Source organism: Lagenorhynchus albirostris, chromosome 4, assembly GCF_949774975.1.
Source record: "Lagenorhynchus albirostris chromosome 4, mLagAlb1.1, whole genome shotgun sequence".
Classification (NCBI taxonomy): Eukaryota; Metazoa; Chordata; class Mammalia; order Artiodactyla; family Delphinidae; genus Lagenorhynchus; species Lagenorhynchus albirostris.
In genome coordinates, this window is record NC_083098.1 from 118,712,393 (window position 1) to 118,734,527 (window position 22,135).

The window sequence follows — 22,135 nt, forward strand, 5'->3', positions numbered from 1 at the left end:
GATCTAATTCCAAGTTTGGTTATAGTTAGATTAATTACATTACTTACCGTTATGAACTAAGTTAAATGACTGTCCATATGATCCCATCATTCTAGCCTAAGGGAAAAATAATGTGCCTTGAAGAACCAGCAAAAGAATAAAAATCTTCTCTCTGTATTTCTTCCTCAAATTTCTTCAGTTCTAGAATGAGAATTAGCCCTAATGGACTACTAGCTTCCTGGCGAGGACCATTCTTTTTTGCATGTTTTCTAAAGATCTCTTTAAGAATCTTCAATTCCACACAGCTAGGACAAACAAGTCAATCAACATAAACACGCAGAATTTGAGAACTGCGAGGGACAAATTTCCTTGTTCTACAGAAGAGGAAATGCGGGGCGGGTGCTGATGACATTGGTTGCTCAGGGTCACGTGGCCACATATTGCATATTGGTCAAAACTACCAAAAATTGTAATGGTCGTGATCAAGCAGGTAGGTAAACATAAATCAATTGTCTAGGTTACATCTGGGTCACAGGCAGTCAATAATAGGAACTGATACTTGTTTAATTATAAGTGCTATAATAAAAATAAGTTACTTATCGTATCTTATATAAATCTTCCACTATGGTGAAATTTAAATAATGCTTTGGCAACAGTAGATGGACTTGGAAGGCAGTATGCTAAGTGAAAGGAGTCATATAAGAAAGACTAATACTGTATGGTATCACCTATATATGGAATCTAAAAAATACAACAAAGTAATGAATATAACAGAAAAGAAGCAGAATCACAGATATAGAGAACAAACTAGTGGTTACCAGTGGGGAGAGGAAGGGGAGGGGCAATGAAGATGTGAGAGAGCAGAAGGAACAAACTATTAGGTATAAGATAGGCTACAAGGTTGTATTTTACAACACGGGGAATATAGCCAGTGTTTTGTAATAACTGTAAATGGAGTGTAACCTTTCAAAACTGTTTTAAAAATAAGTAAATGCACAAAAAATAAAAAAAGGTAAATAATGCTTTGGGTTAATTTAGAACTAAGCTTAGGCTTCTTCTAAAAGAGGGAGTCATCTAAGGAAGCATTAACTCTTACCTCTTCAATGGAGTAACCAAAATTTATCATTTATAGTTGAATGTTATGCTTTTTCCATTTTACTTAGAAGAAAATTTTTCTTTAGGCAAATGGGCGATTTAAACTATCTTTCCATTCTGGTATCTCTTTGGTAAAGGTTCAGTTATAGTCAAATGAATAATGACTTGCCGCTGGCCCACTTACTATTTAATGTGGATAGATGACTTCCCTAAAGCTTCAACAGTAATCCAATCATACTTCATATTGTGACAGGCCTCCATAGCTGGGTATAATGGTAACACTACATTGTTTTATTACCAGAGAACTAGCAATTTCTAGATGGTATGGACTCTTGTTTAGGAAGTCTTAAATGCACAATCATATAGCACAACCTTTAACTGTAGGTACTTAATACTTTTCAGAAGGTGATTCTGTAGCTGTAATTATGAAGTAACCAACCAAATGAGGATCACGCAAATGAAATACTGATATGCTTTGAGCTTGTCATGCTTGTATTTACCCTTTTTCCCCTTTTACTTCTGTCATCAATGTGAATAATGAAATAATTAGTGAATGTGAATAATAATTAGTCCACAATTAATCAAAACAATGGTTTATCCTTTATCCTTAAAGAGCTGGATTTCTTTATCATGGTACTTCGTTCCAAAATATTCCTAGATGCTTTTTCTATTCTGACCTATTCTGAGTAGCTGCTTATGATTTGCATTTATTGTTCTGCCTCACAACACTTCTTAAAGGGTATGTATATATTCAAATGCTTTTTTTTTTTCCCCAACTCCTGGGATTCCACTGAAACCAGTACCTAGTAACTAGAGTCCCTTAATGCTCACATCAAGATCTCTGCCAGGTGACCTGCACTCCTTTGGAACTCAGACAAGTTTATCTGAGAATGGCAAAACTTTCATGTGGGTAGCATTTCACATAGGATAATTGCTAATGAGCACCTTGGGGGGATGACCTGAGCTCCTTTATGTCAGTGACCTTGTTTTTACAGCTACTGTGTATGTGTGAGACACAAGGAGTTGTGAAAGGGAAAATTAAGCTGTGAGGGAGAAAAAGAGAGAAAAGAAAAGGAGACCTAAAAGCATCTACTTTGGCTGATCTACCTGGTACATAGAAAGTTTCCACCTTTCTATGTGTGAAGAGTGTGAAGCTGAGAAAGTATGTTACTCAGTAAGGCCACGTCTCTTTTAAGGTTTCTCCTTTAGTTCCGTTGCTGATTCAAGTCAGAAAATAATTCAAGGTTCTGAAAGTAGTTATAGGACACATATGAATTGCAGACTGTAAAAACCAATGAACAGAAACCTCAATTAAATAGCGTCAGGAGACCAGAAGGGGGCGCTCTCCTGCCCCCGACCACAGCAGAGCCCAACAGGAAGAAGACTCCTCTTCTTTCATGGCAACAACTCAGCCAATGAAAAGCCATGGACTCTGTTTACTACTGCCCTCCCCACTTCCCTTTCCCCTCTATAAGAGCCTTTCTCCTTTCCTTCCTCTGTGGTGACTTGCACGTGGCTTGCCATGGTTGTAGACCCCAAATTGCAATTCTCTGCTGATCCCCAATAAACCCATCTTTGCTGGAGAAATATCTGGTCATCTATTTGTTTGAGGTCAACAAGACCCAGAGACTGAAGGAAATACACTGCTTTTTGCCAACAAGATACTCAGTGGATGTGTATGGTGGTTAAAATTTGATAAGGATATAAAGGAAGGTTTTCTGGTGAGGGATCCCGAAGTTGTGCTCCTGGAGCTCTAGCCAGGGCTGGACTGTGTCACTTTCTTGAGAATTCCACCAAGAGTTCATAGAGGCATTTTTCTATATTAAAAATAGTGGAAAATTTTCAGCAGTTTTTATTCATAAGTAAATTATAACTGGGAATTAACTCTGTGCCCCGAAATTCTGACAAAGAATAGTTTTGTGAATAGTGGGATATGTCCATAATTAATACAAATGAATGGTGATTTTATAATTGCAAGACAAGCCATGACTAAAGAAAAGGGTGTTATTCTAATCTGTTATGTTTGATCCAGCAAATGATGTGTGATTTCTGAGCTTCTTTGAGTTGCAAACGCCTCTGCTTCTCATCCTGCTTTCCCCTAGATGCTAATTTAAAGATCACAGGTTCTCTTTGTTTAAGGTGAGAAAACCATTCTTTTGTAATTCAGTCTTTCTATTGCCAAAGTAGGTCACAATCAAAGTAGAGTCACATTAATACAATGGATTTAATGACATGGCTACATATCCTTTCTAGGAAAGTACACTCCTCTTAGGACAGACCGGTTGTAGAATGTTGCTTGTATGTTTCCTGTCAACATATCTTTTTTTCCCCTTGCCACTTAAAAAAACATCTTGATAAATTCTGTTTTCTTGTTGACTTTCTTTTTACAACTGGAAATAAGATGTTTGGGGAGAAAATACTTTCAAAATGTGTAAAAAAACACACACATATACACACACACAGCTCCATAAAAAATGCCATCTCTCTAATACTTAAATTGGCCAGATACCAATTAATTACCTTTGTTTCCCTAGATACTTGCAGTTGTTGATGAAAAATGCTGACATCCATCCATCCATCCATCCAAAATTTAATGATCTTTTTCATTTGCAGTGTGGTTAGTATGCCACTGAATGGGAAAAAAAAATCCCTATGAAGGAGAAAATTCTGCCTCTACTAATCTGGTTAGAAAGACAGGAAAAATATGTGTGTTGGTGCTTTGATGTGGACCCTCCCCTCTAGGCTTTGGATGGCTGGACAGCGGCAAGTGATCTTGGCTGGGAAGAAGCAGGGGCGTTAGGCCTGAGCTAAGCCAGGAGTGTATCAGATCAGGCAGATGCTTTGGAGTGGGGAAGGCAAGGTTGGAAGTGTAGGGGAAAGTCACAGGGTGTGGAGTTCTGAAAACTGCAGCAGAGTTAGGACTGCATCTTAGCTCAAGGTTGCCATAGGTTGTAAGGTAGGTGGCCAGTAATTTGTCACCACTAATAATTAAAGTACATACTGAAATTCGTGGCTTAATTTTCTTTTCTTTCCTCCTGCTTTAAAAATAAAAAAAGAATAGATTCGCTCATGCATATAACATTATGTGACTTGGATGCAAGAAGAAGGGGGAAGAATGACAGATAGTGATTCCACAAAGAGAGTGATGGAGAATGCTGGTTTAAGCCGTGGAGAGCACTGAAAGTCTTAGAGATGGGAGAGGGCAGAATAAAAAAAAGATATGCTCACAGAGAAATTTGGCATTAATGACTTCTATTCCAGCGGGCAGATGTGGCTGAAGTTCGACTCTACTACTCTAAGTCAAAACATTCTGGCATATTCCTTACAACTTACACTGTCAGCATCTGTAGCCGCAGGAGTTACTGAAGCACATGTATGAACTGAAGGATCTTCTTTAATGAATTGCTGCTCTTCCCGGGAATTATCAGATGGGACCTTCTTTAAAGTTTTATTAAAGAATGAATATTCTCCTGTTCCGAGAAAAGTTTAGAAAATGGCTAGGCTAACCATGGCATTATGTCAGTCAAGCTGTGTCCTGAATTGTCACCTAAAGGTCAGCTTTAATCCTGAAGTATTGCATCCTAGAGAGGTACAAGAATATTTTTGTTTTGGAAGACATGGTTTAACCTAACGGATCAGGAAGAATCAATGCCAAAGTTAGAATCAAAGATTTCTGAGGATAGTAAATCCAAGAAAGAAAGAATTCTTTGACAGAGGTTTCTAATCTCCTTAAAAAGAGTAAAGCTTGCCACAATCTCTGAATAAAAATTTAGCCAAAAATGTATCAGTGGTCTTAATTAGACAAATCTCCTCCCACCGCAAAGCAAACTTAAAATGAGCCCTGCATTGACAAAATAATTTCTAGCTTCTGTTTTGTTTGAGAGTATTGCTCTCAATATTCTCATCCTGATTCTTTGGGAATGACTGTCACTTCAAGCTACAATTTTCACATAACTGTCTTATATAATACATCAGCTACTGATACTAGTCATGGTAAAACATTAACTCTAGCGGCCATAAAAAAGACAAACAAACAAACCAGTATGCTCTGAACAGGAGAGGCAACATGCAGAAAGAGAATCCAGAAAGTACTTTCATCAGCAATTCAGTTTCATTGTGCTAATGCCCTTAAAGAAACACCCTTTGTTCTAAGAAACAGAAAGCTTTCATCTGAATTTCCAATGAAGAAATGATCACTTGTTGATGACTTTTAAATATAATAATAAAGATAATACAGAAAGCATACTAGAATTCTGAAATGGCTCCTATTAAATAAGAGCAGTTGAGTGACACCCCTGTCACCAGATTAAACTTTATCTCTTACAGCCTTAAAATCTACTATATAACATAAATGAGGTATTAGTGATTTTTTTCCCTGAATATGAAATTTTCTTGGGCCAGAAGTTGTACAACATATAATTATGGGCTTGTGTCAAGGCTGCAAGCTTAAAAAAAAATCTTGTCATCCACTCGAACGGCCTGCTGACCATAGAAATATAAAATTAATATAAAATGTCAAAAATATAAAACTAAAACCGAGTCAAATATAAACATCTGTTTTCTGTTTGTCTTTATCCTGCAGAAGCCCGAATGTTCTGTAGATAATAGATTTATCTGAGAGCTGGAGACTAAAACCAGAAGTGAAGAAACACTATAAAAAGCATATGATTATTCATAATGGAATGGAAACAGGATTTCGGGTTTACAAGATTAAATCCAATTCAGACATAAAATGTTCCCAGATTTAAATCAAAATGACAGCTGCACAGATAACTATATAAATAAGCATAAACATACCCAAATCTGAGAGCACTTTCTCTATACTCAAGGGCAAACTGTTTGAACTGAAAGATGATCCATTTCTGTTCTGTTAACTACCTCCTTCTATTTATAAAGAGTTTTAGTTGACATTCATTGCTTCAGACAACTTTAAAGAAGCTGGAAAATACTATCAAGGAAAAAATTACCTGTTTTCCTGTTAACTATTGGGTGATTAGATATACCATTGCACTAACTTTCTCCTGGATATAAATTTTGAAAGGGTATTGGGGAAGCGATGAGAAAATATGTCCCAAACGCTATTTCTGGATTAGGGAGAAAGCAGCTCAGCAATGGTGAAGATTATTTCATGGTATAACTCATGGACACTTTTTTGGCACCAAATCAAATTTACATAACAAATGACACCTGAGTAAAAAATAGCAATGACAAGAAGAAGCAATGGCATATTAGCAAGGTAGTAAAAATGGCAGACATTTTTTCACCCATGAGATAGATATCACCTAATTATCCAAGCAAACTCTTGAAAATAATACCACGGCAAGATTTTGATTAGGGTATTCACACTGCTACTTCAAAATCTGAACTCTCATTCAGTGACATAAATAAGGCCTATAGGCACTAACTTTGAGAAGGTTGGTAATGAGGAAAACTTGCCTTATGAATTGGATTGTATTACTTTTCCACTGTTGCAGAGACAAATTCCCAAATTTCGTGGCTTAAAACAACATGAATGCATTATCTTATAGTTCTGAAGGTCAGAAGTCTGACATGAGTCTTGTGGGGTTAAAATCAAGGTGTTCCCAGGGCTGCATTCCTTCCAGAGCTTCTGGGGAAAATCTGTTTCCTTGCCTTTTTTGGGCCTGTCCAGATATTCCAGAATAATCTCATCTCAAAGTCCTTACCCTACTCATATCTGCAAAGTCTCTTTTGCTCTGTAAGGTAACATACAAATTCCAGGGATTAAGACAGGGACATCTTAGAGAGACTATTATTCAACCCACCACATGGATTACCCTGAATAATAGGAAGGTCTAAAGCCCTTTTTCTATTGTGACATAGGAATCCCCTACAGATGGCAAACCTCCATCCTTTAATTTTGGTTTGCTAGATCCGAAAGCAGTCTCTTCTCTCCAACTCAAGAAAGCATTTTAGAATTCAAGGGGCTGAGAGGCACACTGTTGTGGATTGTCCGGAAGCCACTCATAAATATATAAATTCACAAATGTCAATACCTGAACTCGTATTAGTAACATATGACTTATCATATACTACCTTCCAATGGACTAGGCACCAAAGCTTAGGATTTCCACTGAAATATATGATATGTTAGAAATTATTAGCATGTATTCAATTGATCCCGACTGTCACAGGTTCTAAAGCGCCATTTTATACTATTTTCAACAACAAAGATTATTTGACTTGTGACCATCCTCTGTATTTCAATCTTAAAATATATGCTACAGGCTCCATCAAGTACATTTTCCTATTTGCAGCAATCCATTTGTTCTTTACTTTATCACTCTTATGTTAAATCCCTAAAGAAGGAGGCTTCATCTCAAGTGGTCTAATGAACAGCAGCATTTGACACAGACGGTAACCCCCCCTTTTCTGTGACAGTTTCTTCACTTGGTTTCTGGGACACTGTATTCTCTTATTTCTTCTCCAACTCCACCATCTGCTCTTTTTTCATTCTCCTTTGCTGGCTCCCTCTTCATCTCCCCAGGCTTTAAAGTTTGCAGGGCTCTCAGGGCTCAATCTGCAGACCTCTTTTCTTTCCATCTACCCCAGTGGTCCTCAGAGCGGGTGATGATTTTGCCCCCCAGAGGATATAAGGCAATGTCTGGAGACATTTGCACAACTGCAGGAGGACTGGCTACTGGCATCAAGTATGTAGAGGGCCTGGATGCTGCACAGGACAGCTCTTCACAACAAAGAATTATCCACCCCAAATGTCAACAGTGCCAAGGTTGAGAAACCCTGGACAAGAGAAATATAAAGAAAGAGATGAAGAAAAGAGAAATCGGAAAACTCAAAGAGTGTGTGTTGAAATGTGATACAGCTTCGAAAAACATGTTCATTGCTTAGAATGACATCACTTTTGTTTCACATACGCTCAGGCTGAATTGCTTCAAACCAATTCCAAGCACAGAGTAAATAAACGCCTGGTTTCAAATCAGCAGTTCTATTTAAAATTGAAAATAAGACAAAACGACCAATTTCGAGCAATATTTCCCTTCATTATTCTAGAATTAGGTTCATTTCTGTCTACAATGGAATCATGGTCCAGCTGCCCTGTGAGGCCTGGAGTGATCAACTCTCACAAACTGTATACCTGTTGCGATGCTACCCTTGCCAAGAAGATCACCCAGAATTGCATTTTATAATCTCTCTCCAGGCAGCAGAAACGAATAACCTGGAATGAAGAATAGTCACTGCCAATACAGCCCCCTTTTGAAGCAGAATTCCAGTTATTTCCATTCACCCCCTGAGTATAAGAATTCCATGGTTGCCAACCCTTTCCTAGCCCTGGATGGGGAAACGTTGTAAAAATACATTAGACTACCAGGACTTACACCTCTAATACTGATCTTACATGTTCTTAGCCAGTCTCTTCTAAATCATCAAAGTATGACAATTTGACAACAATAAAGGTTTCTGTGACACAAACTTTTTAAACTCTACTTTGTAAATCTCAGAACTATACAAGTAGGTGCTACCATATGCTAAAGGATGCCAATTGTAATGAACAAAATCAGCTGCACCGTTTTCTAAACCTTAGAACAAATTATTTGATTATTTTTATTAGTCACCCTCAGGCCTTTGGTATCCTGCATTTCTGCCATGTTGGGAGACACTGATCCTCTGATGATTGTGTACCAAGCTGAATGAGTTGAACAGGAAGCTGCTCTCTACTATGTGTGTGTCATCAGTTTCTACGTGGGGAACCAGAATAGGACCTGCCAGGGTGGCCAACGCTGGTTTAGGAGCTTTTAATCTTTATATCTGTGTTCATCATTTCCCACAGAGACTTTCACTTTGCTTTTTTTTTTTTTTTTTTTCTTTTCCCCCCTTCAATTACAGGATCGAAGCTAGGAACAATGATAAAAATTCCTCTTGGGGAAAATGTTTAATAGAAAAATCTCAAGGTCTATCAAACAAACACAGAAACGAAGAGCACAACTCCCATTTCTCCAGAAAGTGAATTTGTTTCATTTCTAAAGTTTCTCTTTACTACCAGGTTGTGAGACAAGAATGATTTCTTCTTCACTTGCATGGCAGGTGAATCCTGAGACATGTCTAAGGTACGGCAGGGATTTATCAAGCATGGGTTCTGAGAAAAGAGATTCTTAAAATAGCAATGCCCAGAGCACCCTTTCCTTCAACCAGACAGTTTCAGAAGGAAGTAAAAATGCTTAAGGAGAAGGGTGTGTATCTGACTCATGGTTTCTTTGAAAGCCGGAAGGTTAATGTGTCTTCCCATATTCCCAAGGGCATTCCCTTTGGCATTAAGAGGGACTGTGTCCTTGAGATTATTCACGGTGGCATGCACACACTGTGTTAATAGATAGCCATCACTCTGTAAACCTCAGCCTCTGCTTTCACTACTCTCTTTTCTTATTTGTCAAGACCAACTTACTAAGCAACAAGATTTGGGATAAAGAATACTCTTTACTTAGCTATGTTTACACATAAATGTCCCGCCTGCCCCACTCCCCATAAAAAAGTAAAAAAAAAATTTGACAAGTGTTTATTCAAGATGTATCCTTCAGTCTAAAGCATTTTTGAGCCAATCTGAGAAATTCTGATGCCTACATGCCTACATGCTACAACAACATTTAAAAGTTTTACTGAGTATCCACAGTAGATCTCTAGTACATGAATTTACTGCTCCACGATAGACACAAAGTTAACACTGGCTTGGAGTGCACATTTGTGCACTGCTCCAGGACACTAAAATAGAACGCTTTTCAATTTGGTCAAAGTAATAATAACTTGTTTAACTGAGAACTTATTGCATTCCAGACACTGTTCTTAGTGTTTCGAGGACTTGTTATATACAATGTCTCATTTACATTTCAGAGAACCCGTGATCATGCCCATTTTCCAGACCAAGAAACTAAAGAACAAGGTTAAATACCTGTACAGAACCCAGAGATTTTCAGTGACAGTGCTGGGAGTTAAACCCAGGCAGCCAAGTGTCAGCCCTGTGCCCTTAATCGCTACACTGGGTTCTTATCCAGAATGTTATACCTTCCCAGTTGGTTCCTTCAGCAATAGCATATCATCACCTTTCCCAGCTCCCCATCAGTCTTTCTGACATTCACAAACATAAATAATCACTTACTGTTGAAATCTATTGATTCTTCAAGAAAGTATTCCTTTAAGTCATATTCATGAGGCTATTGGTTTTAACAGAGAGAAATAAATTGGAGAAGATAAACTAAAAAGCAGTGCCCTTGCTTAAGCGGTCAAAGTCTCCGGAGAATACGTCTCAAAAAGCCACTGCATGCTAGAAGCTGACTCCTTTTCCAGTCTGATGCTTGCCTACTCTTTTTGTATACTGACAGGCATATTCCCTGGGTCACTTAATGGCTGGGCATACTTTGGCATATTACACAATCTTCCATGTGATTTCTTTGCAATCTTTGACATAGTACACAATCTTCTGCCTTTGTATCCTCCTACTTAGACTGATTTACTGTGTCCTTCTAGCTGTACAAAAGGACTTGCCGTATTCCTGTGCTTTCAGATCGTAGAATCTAGTATTGAAAAATTATTGAGGACACGTGTACAAGACTACATCTAAGAAAATGTAGGCATTAAATCATACAAAGGCAAGTACTTTATATTTTCCAACTACCTTGTTTATTTGAACAGGAACGTCATTAATGTAGATTATAGGCTCTAGAGAATTTTAACAGATTTGACCACTGTCTCCCAAATTATGTCTAAATGCTTTCACATGATTCAAATGATCTTACCTCTGACTACTCTGAAATCATGTCTTATAACTTCTCCTGGAACATCCTATGCTACAGCCATACTGTGATTTTCAAAAGACATCACACCCCTTGCCCACCTTGTCTTTCTTTACACACGCCATTCTCACCACTTTGAACGCCCTTCCAACCCATCCTTGTCATTTTGTTGATCTTTGTGAAGATATTCCCTGACTGCTTCTAGGTCAACTGGATTTAACCTTTCCTTCATCACCTCTGTGCTTTCTATACACCTTTTGCCTACCTATTATAGCACTTAACTCTTCATATTTCACACATAAATTCACAGGTTGGTAATCCTGAAAGCTAGGAACTGTGTCTTACTCAGTTTTGTACACCCAAGGCCTTATGCTACAATGCTGGCCTAAAGTGGGCTCCTGACATATGAATGGATGAATAATATATTGGCTATTTTAAAGATGTTGCATTTTGGAAATATTTTAAGGAAAAAAATATATATATATATTAGTGGGAGACTAAAGAAGAGAACCAATGCTGAAGTCATCTATGAATCTACCCTTCAAACTCACTTGATTCTAAATCTAAATGGTAAAAATTATATTTTATTATAGTTTTGTTTACCTCAAGAGCTGAAAGAATCCTACAAGTTAGTTTCAATTCTACTATCATTTTTTAAACCTCTCTTTGGAAATATGGTTCTGTTTCTACTGAGGCAGGCTGCTCCGGGAGTAGTATATTGTAACAAGTACCTGCTCAGAAATACTGGGGAAGCATCATCGAATTTCTTTACTTCTTGCTGCCCAGAGACCCACATATTGCTTTCTCTATGTAATCGTCTGCATAAAATAAGCAAAGACAGAACAGACAAAGTGAGACTGGCACTGTGATAGCATCACTTTCCACCTGATGACTGTACCCTCACCGGCAATCAATAGAATCTTGTTATTTACTGATACATTTCCAGACCGACTCTGAAGGGCCAGGCTTAATCTGAAAGCAAAATAATGCCAACAACAACATCATACTATTTTGATGATAAATAAATCATATTAATTTTGATCAGGATTATTACATAAACCAAGAAAGCTCTAAGATACTATTTAATGCTATCAACTGGCAATGAGGGAAGTGATAATGCCTGATTCAGGTGAGGATGCAGAAACTCATCTGTTTTGCTGGCCAGAAGGTAAAGTAATATAGCTCTTGAAAAAACAATTTGTCAAGAATTCTAAAAGATCCATAGCTTTTAATCCTGCAATTCTACTTCAAGGAGTCTGTTTGAGGCAGACAATCTTTAATATGGTAAAGGAAAGATAATCTCTACAGTGCAACAGTGAAAAAGTAACTAGATCTCTAAGAGTCAGGGATATGCTATGGTATGTCCACTCAAAATACTATTACACATAAAGAGTTATATAAATTTAGAGTTACATAAAGTGTATATGACTTTAATAACTATGGAAGATAAAAGCAGAATGTGGGGGCTTCCCTGGTGGCGCAGTGGTTGAGAATCTGCCTGCCAATGCAGGAGACACGGGTTCGAGCCCTGGTCTGGGAAGATCCCACATGCCGCGGAGCAGCTAGGCCCGTGAGCCACAACTACTGAGCCTGCGCGTCTGGAGCCTGTGCTCCGCGACAAGAGAGGCCGCGATAGTGAGAGGCGCGTGCACTGTGATGAAGAGTGGCCCCCGCTTGCCACAACTAGAGAAAGCCCTCGCACAGAAACGAAGACCCAACACAGCCATAAATAAATAATAAATAAATAAATTAAAATTGCAACCTCCCTTAAAAAAAAAAAGGAAGAGAGGGAATGAGATCTAATCCACAATCTTAAAAAAAAAAAAAAAAGCAGAATGTGGTGTAATTACATCTTGGAAGAAGAAATACCCCTCACTCCAATTTTACAGTGGTTATTACTGGGTGGCAGGATTATGCATGCTTTTTTTCTCCAATTTACTTTTATGTACTGAATACCTTTTTCTACTAGTTTAATAATGAAAGATGAAAATTTTATATAACAAATGTTTAAAAATGTTTTAAATTTTAAAAGTACAAAATGCTAACCAACACACCAAGCATTTTGGTGGTGGTTGCATGATTATATAAAATTACACAAATTTTATTCCATATACTTCTGCACATGTCTTATTGGAAGATACCAGTGTAGTCACCATCATATCTACTGGAGTCACAAAGATCTGGGTTTCAATCCTGGCTGTAAGTCATCATATTGGCTCTGTGATCTTGAGTAAAATACTGTACATCTTATCTGCCTCAGTATCCTCATCAAAAAAGCTGGGAAAGTAACACTGCCTTCTCAGGCTTGTTGTAAATCATCAAAATACTGTACCTGGCAGCATCTGACACACTGTAAGTCCTCAATACATGGTACCTAATACAATTGCTTATTATCGGGGGGAAAAAATAGATGTTTGGGGCTTCCCTGGTGGCGCAGTGGTTGAGAATCTGCCTGCTAATGCAGGAGACACGGGCTCGAGCCCTGCTCTGGGAAGATCCCACATGCCGCGGAGCAGCTAGGCCCGTGAGCCACAACTACTGAGCCTGCGCGTCTGGAGCCTGTGCTCCGCAACAAGAGAGGCCGCCATAGTGAGTGGCCCGCGCACCGCGATGAAGAGCGGCCCCCGCTTGCCACAACTGGAGAAAGCCCTCACACAGAAACGAAGACGCAACACAGCAAAAATAAATAAATTAATAAACTCCTACCCCCAACATCTTCTTAAAAAAAAAAAATAGATGTTATAAGAGACTCAAACGCCAAAAATCAGGCTGGTTGAGTCTCTATGGCCAAAAGCATTTCAAGTCCTGTTTAGTCATTTTAAAGGTATACATACCAGAACATCTGTGAATTTGATATTAGCCTTTTGTGAGTACCTTGAAAATGATAAATAAGCAAAACTGCACTATCCAAGTTTGTAATATACAAGAGCTTTTATGAAAACACATCATTTAGATATCTCAGCTTGAGTATGAAGAGCGGTAACATTGTGAAACAATGATCTGAACACTTTATTCTTATAAAAAGTCCTAGACAGGACACAGGACATAAGTTTCTTAGATGGTACACACAGGTCACTCTTGAACTGAGCTGAAAAGTACTGGCCCACCTAAAAGAATGTTTAGAAATAATAACAATTAAAAGCGGCTATAAATAAGCCTTCTAAATTAGGTTTTTCTTTTTCTTTTTTTTTTTTAGGTGGAAAGGAAAGTTTGCTTTATTTCAGATGCCTGCAACTAGAGGGGGTGGTGTGGTAAATTAGGTATTTCTAAAAGAAAAACTTTTAAATGTTATGGAAGATATGCTTTTTTTTCCTGACCTATTTATAGTAGGAAGAAAAAGCAGATCCTTTTATAGTCATTTAATTACTAGGCTACCAGTAAAGAAAAGAGTTGAATTTGACCATTTGGCTGATTTACACTGCAGTTAAAAGGCCCATGGAATGTTAGGATATTAATATTGTACAATGCTCATTCTTTGCACAACTTACAGTATTTTCACAATAAAAAACGTTGATTGCAGCAAGTCTGAGCTGAGATCAGTTGGCCATGCAGCCTCACGGGTGGATATAACAATGCTGTATTGTGAGGTTGCTTCTGCCTTGGTGGTGAGAGGCGAAAGCAAACCTGGCCGTAAGGTAAAGTTCTGATCTAACCCAGATTTGTAAAACTGGCATCATTTCTTGGATGTCAGCAGACATTCAAAGGATAACCGCAGGATACAGATACGGCACAATCTGATTATTCCAAACCAGTTAGTGGCCAAGAATCGTCCCTCAATTCTACACACCTGGCATTGGGTGAACCTGACTGATCATGAGCAAATATCTATCAGCTATTTGATCTCTGGTGCATCTTCTGCTTCGGGTCAGCAACAGCTGATGATCCTAGGTAATTGGTTTTCAACTTCTAGTCCTGCCTTTCACCCATAACTTCCCTTAGAGCGTTATACAAAAAGGGAGCACCCAAGGGAGTCTACCCGTACGTCAAGAAGGACTGAAATTATGAAAAGGCTTTGAGAGGCTCCTTTTCTCATCAGTATCTGCCTCATTTGACTCCTACTGGCTGCTTGGGGCAGGGAAGTGAGCAGCTGGGCTAGAATTCCACTCATCAGAACAGTCGAGGGGCAGAGACTGGACTAGCAGTTCTCAGTACAAAGTAGCTCCAATAAGAAGATTTTTCCCCTCAAGAGCGGCATGTGATGCCAAAATCTAATCTCTGTTTTTAGAGTTAAATCTTTCTCCAACCTACAAACTCTTTGAGTAGGTCCAATGTGAGGTCTATCAGTCTATAATACTCTCATTAAAGACGCGGCATGCATATGACCATGGGCAAAACAGCCTTGCCTGACGGTACATGGGTGGGCACTGAGATCAAGAATTCTTATCCGTAACTGCATATGATAAAGCAAAAGCGCAGAGGTTTGGGCTTCCCTGGTGGCGCAGTGGTTGAGAGTCCGCCTGCCGATGCAGGGGACACGGGTTCGTGCCCCGGTCCGGGAAGATCCCACATGCCGCGGAGCGGCCGGGCCCGTAAACCGTGGCCGCTGGGCCTGCGCGTCCGGAGCCTGTGCTCCGCAACGGGAGAGGCCACAACAGTGAGAGGCCCGCGTACCACAAAAAAAAAAAAAAAAAAAGTAGAGGTTTTACCTAAATGACACCAATATGATGACTCCTTTTTTTTCCTCATTAATTTGATGAATTTTAGGGGGATAAATTGACCGAATTAACAATTTATGTCATATATTCACTGAAATTTATATGGCATATGTTCACTGAAAACGTATCTTATGTCTGGTCTTAATAGCTTCTCCAAGGAAGAAAAGTTGTACATTTTGACAGCACAAATAACCTCACAGAAAACGAAATTTTCCATATTCTTTTCCGACTCCATTTGGAACTCCTGATTATTCATTCAAGAAGTACTAATCAAGCACCTACTGTGTGCCAAGCACAGTTCTAGGCTCTGGGAATACATCAATGAAAAAACAGACAAAAAAGCCTGTACTCATGGAGGTTACACATCTGGAGACAGACAATAAATAAGAAAATAAATAATAAGATATGTTACAAGATTATACATACGATGGAAAGAAGAGATGGTAAAGCAGTGTGAGGGGAAAATAAGGCGGGAAGTGAGGGACAGACCACAGTTTAAATAAGGTGGCCAGGGCAGACACACTGAGAAGGTGAATTTGAGCAAAAGACTTATGGTAAGGGAGTGAACCCCTCTGGAAAAAGCTAGGCAGAGAAAAGGCAGAGAAAAATAACACGGGCAAGAACTGTCTTCTGTGTTTACAATGACCAGGTTCTGCTAATTTTGCCTTTGGAAATTTCAGTATACTGAGATATCCTTTGAGCATGTATCTCTAAGTGTATATCTGAACAATAATTCTGCTTCTTTCAGTAAGTTTTCATCTATTGATAAATACAGCTATGTTTGCATAGTCATAAATATCATTCAGGAAGAATGAGCATAAAAGTATCTAGACTATGGTAAAGAAAGTTTATTAATTTGCATAAGCAAACAACATTTTATTTAGGGGGTAATTATAATTGTAAATCTGAGTTCCTAAGAAATCCCCAAACTTCTCAGTTTCTGATCTTTTGTGAATTAAGTTAGTCTGTAGACAAAGATTATGAGGTACCATGGTAGAATCTTAAATTAAGACAGATCTAAAGTAGCTTGACACTAGAGATGAATTTATTTAATCTTTCTCATAAAGAAGATGTGTAGTGTTCTTTCGGGATTTCCTCCTGCAAACCCAAACCTGAATATACAAAATCAAAAGCTGGTTCTTCAAAAAATTGACAGGATTATTCCCAACTAGAGACAGAATTTGATTTTCTACAAGCACATTAATTCTGCTTCACTGGCAAACTGGTTTTAGGTCCAAGTGGCAAGAAAAGGGATAATAATTCCTGACAAGGACAAGGAAATACGTTTTCCATTTTTTTCCTGAGTCAGCAGGGGGATCACAAGCGACTTTTTAATGTGTAGTTCTCTAAATATACATATAAGAAGCAAAGCCCAATGGTACTGTGGAAATCAAAACTTTAGAAAAAGAGGCAAATAAAATGAATAAAATATGACTTTAAAACTAAAAAAGGAACTAAGCCAATTTCTTTTAAAATACACTGTAGCAACTATCTATTTCCATTAAAAAAAAAAAATTAGGCCTTTTATTCCAAAGCTTAAGTGAGTTGCAGTTAGGTTTTAAATTTTCGACCAAGTAATAATGCTATATACACTATAACCTAATCCCAATTTTAGGAAGTTATCATAACACTCCAAATATAAGGTATAGCCGTTTCTTTAAAGGCCAAAAACTTACTTTTTAAAACACTCTGTATTTCCCTAGTTCATCCTTTCTAATGTCGCAAAAGATATCTTCACATCCTTACAGAACTCAGATCTCTCTCTGCCTGTGAAATGAAAGGCCAAAACTATATTAATATATATAAAGAAAGGGTGGATAAAAGTTAATTTTCTTTATTTACTTTTTATTAAAAAGTTACATTGAGATGGCTGATTTACAGGTAAGTTTTATTTTCCACTTGTGTCTATGCAACACATATTTTAAAAGAGGATATATTTATTACTTTTTTAATTAAAAAATAAAAATATAAGTTTTAATTTGAGTGAGAAAAGAGAGCTAGAGATTGGGAGTGAGAATTAGAGATTGAGAAAAACCTGCTAAAATGAAAGTCATAAACAAAAAATGTCAGAGCCTAGTCTGAGTTGGGAGGAAGCAGGGCAGACTCAAAAAAGGGAGGGAGGCGGTGCTTCTTATGGCGGCAGATTCCCGCCTCCCTAATCTTCTGACTCTAGAAGAGTCCTGTGGTCTGAATGTCTGTGTTCCCTTTACAATTCATGTTGAAATCCTAACCTCCATTGTGGTATGATAGGAGGTGGGGTCTGCGGGAGGTGATTAGGTCATGAGGGCAGAGATCTCCTGAATGGAATTAGTGGCCTTATAAAAGAAAGCTCCGTGTGAGGTTAAAGAGGGAACACGACCTTCTAGGGAGCAGGCCCTTTCCCGACACTGAATCTGCTGGTGTCTTGATCTTGGACTTTCCAGACTCCAGAATTGTGAGAAAACGTTGTTACTTAAGCGACTCAGTCTGTGGTATTTTGTTATAGCAGCCTGAACAGACTAAGAACAAAAAGTAACCCTAAAAGTCTGCACTTCACTACGACTCTTACAAGGCTTTTAGACTTGAGCTCGATCTACGTCAAGGTCATCGTGATTACTGAGCTCCCTGTCTTTAGCCACCACCATCCCTCCGGGTTCTTTGATTCCCTGCCTCAAAGATAACATAACTGTAAGGCACATCAAAATCAATTATATCCTACAATCAAATAAAAAACTTCTGGCTAATATCATATTTACAAAAAAAATATCAGTGCATTACAACTAGCAAAGACTTTGACAAGAGAGGAAAACTGAAAGAAAGGAAGAGTGGCAGGCAACCTCTTGTACTCTGCGTTAAGAACAGAGACAGCACATTGCACTGTAGCTGCTCTAGGACTCTGAGGATGAGAAGGTAAGCCTACATCTCACTAAGCTTCTCAAGATTCTCATTTATGTGAGCATTTAACAAACACATTAATCTAAAATTCTTTGCCCTTTAACCAGAAAACTGAAACCTAGGAACTTTTCTTCGTAAGTAATAAGCTACTTCAGTTGAAAGATATACTTTTTCAGGAATTGCTTGGAGGATGATAGTTTAGTCTAATAACAGAGATCAAAGATATTATTTACCTCCTAATTAATAAAAATTTACAAAGCCTTTTGGCTTACAGTGCCAAATTTTGCTCAATTTGTACTGCAAAGAGTTTATCTGGGCTAAGAGTAAGGAGAGTTCTGATTCATTTTTCATATTGCAACTCAATAAATATTTATTAAGCACTGACAATGTGCAAGGCATTGAGGAGAGTTAACAAAATAGACACTCCCTGGTTCCTTGGAGACTTTAAAGTCTTTGGGGGGTAATAGACAAGTGTATGGGAAAGTGGGGGAATAAGATCATCAGGAAACACTCCAATAATACTACGGATGCACCCTCACCCAGATTTAGACAAGATGAGTAAGTGGGAATAACATGGGCAGAGACCAAAGCAAGAGAGAGAGAGAGCACATTCAAATAACTATAAGGAATTTAGTGTGTTTGACCTTCAGATCCCAAGAGTAGGTTTTGAGAGTTTTGAGCTGATGGTCCAAGATAGGTGGAAGCAAGATTATGAGGGCTCCTATAGACTATGTTAAGACATTTCTTTTAATCCTAAGAGCAATAGGAAGCCACTGAAGCACTTAAATGAATGAAGTCAACATGCTTTTGCTTGTGATATATAGAGGTTGCTCACTGATAAGATCAAAGCAGGAGCTTGAGTGAGTAGCACAGGTTTTAGATAAGGGCAGGGCCTGGAGCTGAAGACAAGGCAGGCGTGTGCAATGTGGATACAGGAAGCCCCCAGTCTGAACATTCTTAGGTGGGGAGTTATTTCATAGGAACTGATCACATGGTCTAATGTTCAATATATGGGTGAATGAGGTTAGTCAGGTGATTTCTGCAAATTACTTTCACTCTACCCATCTGAGAGTATAGGGAATGCAGCAAAGTGTAATATTTCCTCATGGTTTTGGTGCTTATCGTGGTCTTAGCTATAAAATTATGCTCCCTCCTGTGTCAACCAGCGGCATGTAATAATGTCAGTTTCAGGACTAAGAAAACATTCACCCATTTTCCCAACCAACAGGGCAGAACTTGTCAAGTTCTAAGTTCCCGTGGAACACACTTATGAAGATCCAGCAAGTATGTGAGTGATTACCAAGATTTTACGTTATGAATTTTATATTCATGCCTCAAAGGTAAAATAAACCTTTTTAAAGTACAGGTTTATCTTGCTCTATACAACAGATTTACTCCCAGAAAATTGTGTATAAATTGTTTTAAACTAAAGTGTATTTTGAGAAAGTTTGGGGAGCGTCCCTACTGAAGAGAAATTCCATGATTACTTGTAAAGATCGAATCTTGTTATTGTATTGTATATATTTTCTCAGGTGAGGCACATCTAGACTGGATTGCTTTCACTTCTCGCCACATGAGAGGAAGGTACCCAGAGTCATCGCCTGGAAAGTCCCTGAGTCTCTCAAGAGATGGATCAACACCAGGGCAAACATTATAGTAAGCGATGTGCTCCATGGATGTCCTTCGGTTGGAACCCTAGTTTCAATGGATTGGATCCTTAGGGAAGCTGTCTGAGGATGGCGGTATGACTGAACTGCCAATCACAATGCCCTTCTCCCTGGCTCCCTTCCAGCAATTGGTCTAGGGGTAGTCATGTGATAGAGTTCTGGCAATGATGCATACGCTGAAGTGGCCAGATGGGACTTCTGGGGAAGCTTGCTTGATTTAGCTGACACACCCTTTGGAGTTTTGCTCCTTTGCACTTCTCTTTCCTGCCTTGTCACAGACTGGATGCCTGGTGGCAGCCATCTTATAGCCACGAGAGAGAAAGCCAGAGGCACAGAAAGATGAAATGAGCTTGGTTTCCAGATGGCATCCCTGGGCTGCTTCATCAACTCTAGATTGCATGCTCTGGACTTTTGTTGAATGAAACAAGGAAATCTCCATACTTAATTAAGGTTCTATTTGTTAATTTTTCTGTTAGTTCGCAACATACTCTTAATGAATATTCTGAATTTCTATTCAAACTTCTCTGAAAACAACGTACGAAGTTCTTTGCTACTGAAATACATGGCATGCTGCAGCGATTTAATAATGTGGGTGGCAACAAGCAAGCCATTACCTCTAAAATGTAAATGTTTATATAGTGACATGTGTAGAGGCTCCTTCTATAAAAGATGCTAGGCTACCTGATCTATTGTGTTGTTACCAAAAAACAGCAGGAAGACAGGAAAACAAAACCCCAAAACTCTCTACATCCTGCCTAGGCATTTTGGCCACAATTACTCTCACTTAGTTGAGCTTGATTGGTCAAGTATTAAAAATGACTGAGCCCCGAATGCTAAAGCAGGAGCAACACACTGGTCCAAGGGAATAACTGTCCAGAAAAACAAAAGGATAAAATGCTTTGTGGACAATTTTGGGCAAATTAAAGTTACACAATAATAAGCACTGCACAAACCGGACAAAAGCACTGGCCACCAGGGACTGGACAGTTCTCTTTAAGCAAACATGTGGGCTAAAGTTCACAACAGCTATCCTTATTCAAAGGTGCAACCTGTCTGGCAGGCTCCAGGATTTTCAGGCGAGTTTATATGCACACGAATATAAATCCTTGCAGGATATCAAAGAGAGCAAAGTTACATTTGTGCACGAGTGTGTATTTATATTGGCACTTAAATGCATATAAACATCGGTAAGTACATATTTCTATTCAAGGGGATAGTTGGTGAGTTTAAAGATCACTAGAGACTTCTCACTCCCACTCATATATAGAAGTTCCGACTGCACTGTTTTTTACTTTCTTCGTATATAAATAATCTTCTATAGTTGAGGAAGACTCCTGAGCAATAATTTTATATTATGTGTAGGGGCTGCACCTTGGACATTGAACTGAAAATGATGAAACACATCAAATATCTGCCACAGTGATTTTCAAATTCCTGTAAGCCATCTGGAGCTACGCCCAGGGATTTGAATTTGCACAGAGAAAAACTGAGTTCCAGAGACGTGAGGCCAAGGCTGCTTACATCTAGTTGTGTGGATTATTTAATTTGAACTGTTCAAATTGTTTATTAAAGTGTTTAGAATTGGCCACAGGACTTCCAAATCCCCGGTTCATTTTACGACATAGAGGCAAACTTTTCTCTAGGAAATTAAATGGTCTTCTATAAACAGGAGGAGTATTGATAGAAGTATCAGCAACAAATCCAAGTTATGCAGTGTATGTGAATTCAAAAATAAGCTCAAAGGCTCCAGCTGATTTGTTTACTTAAATATATTGGTTGAATACGTATACTCATAAAAATTACCTGGGGAGTCTGTTTAAAAACACCCAGAAATTCTGATTTTCTAGGTCCTGTGGGGGAGGGGAGGGCCTAAGAACATGAGTGTTGACAATGGCTAAATGATTCTGACACAGGAAGGCCTGCGGGTCCCACTTTGAAAAACACTGGTCTATGCTGTTCTAGATGCCAGAGACACATATCTCAGACTGCTCAGTCTAGTGAGAGAGACAAGGAAACAATTTTACAATGCCTTCCAAACATTCAGAGGGATGTGAAGAGGACAGAAGAAGGCATAAAAAAGGAGGGCAGAAGTGAAACTAAACTC

The 22,135-nt window shown here is 38.6% G+C and overlaps 1 protein-coding gene across 2 annotated transcripts in view; it reads right to left on the reverse strand.

Annotated features, from left to right (window-relative positions):
- ELOVL6 (ELOVL fatty acid elongase 6) overlaps positions 1-22,135 on the reverse strand; it is a 134,228-nt gene that overhangs the window by 57,451 nt on the left and 54,642 nt on the right. Inside the window, exon 1 of one of the 2 annotated variants that reach the window (XM_060148596.1) lies at positions 11,567-11,636. The exons of the other annotated variant lie outside the window; for it this stretch is intronic. Within the exon in view, the coding sequence (XP_060004579.1) occupies positions 11,567-11,631 (65 nt within the window). The 5' untranslated portion in view covers positions 11,632-11,636. Of the gene's footprint in view, positions 1-11,566; positions 11,637-22,135 lie in introns of those variants that run through there. 2 annotated transcript variants of the gene reach the window in all.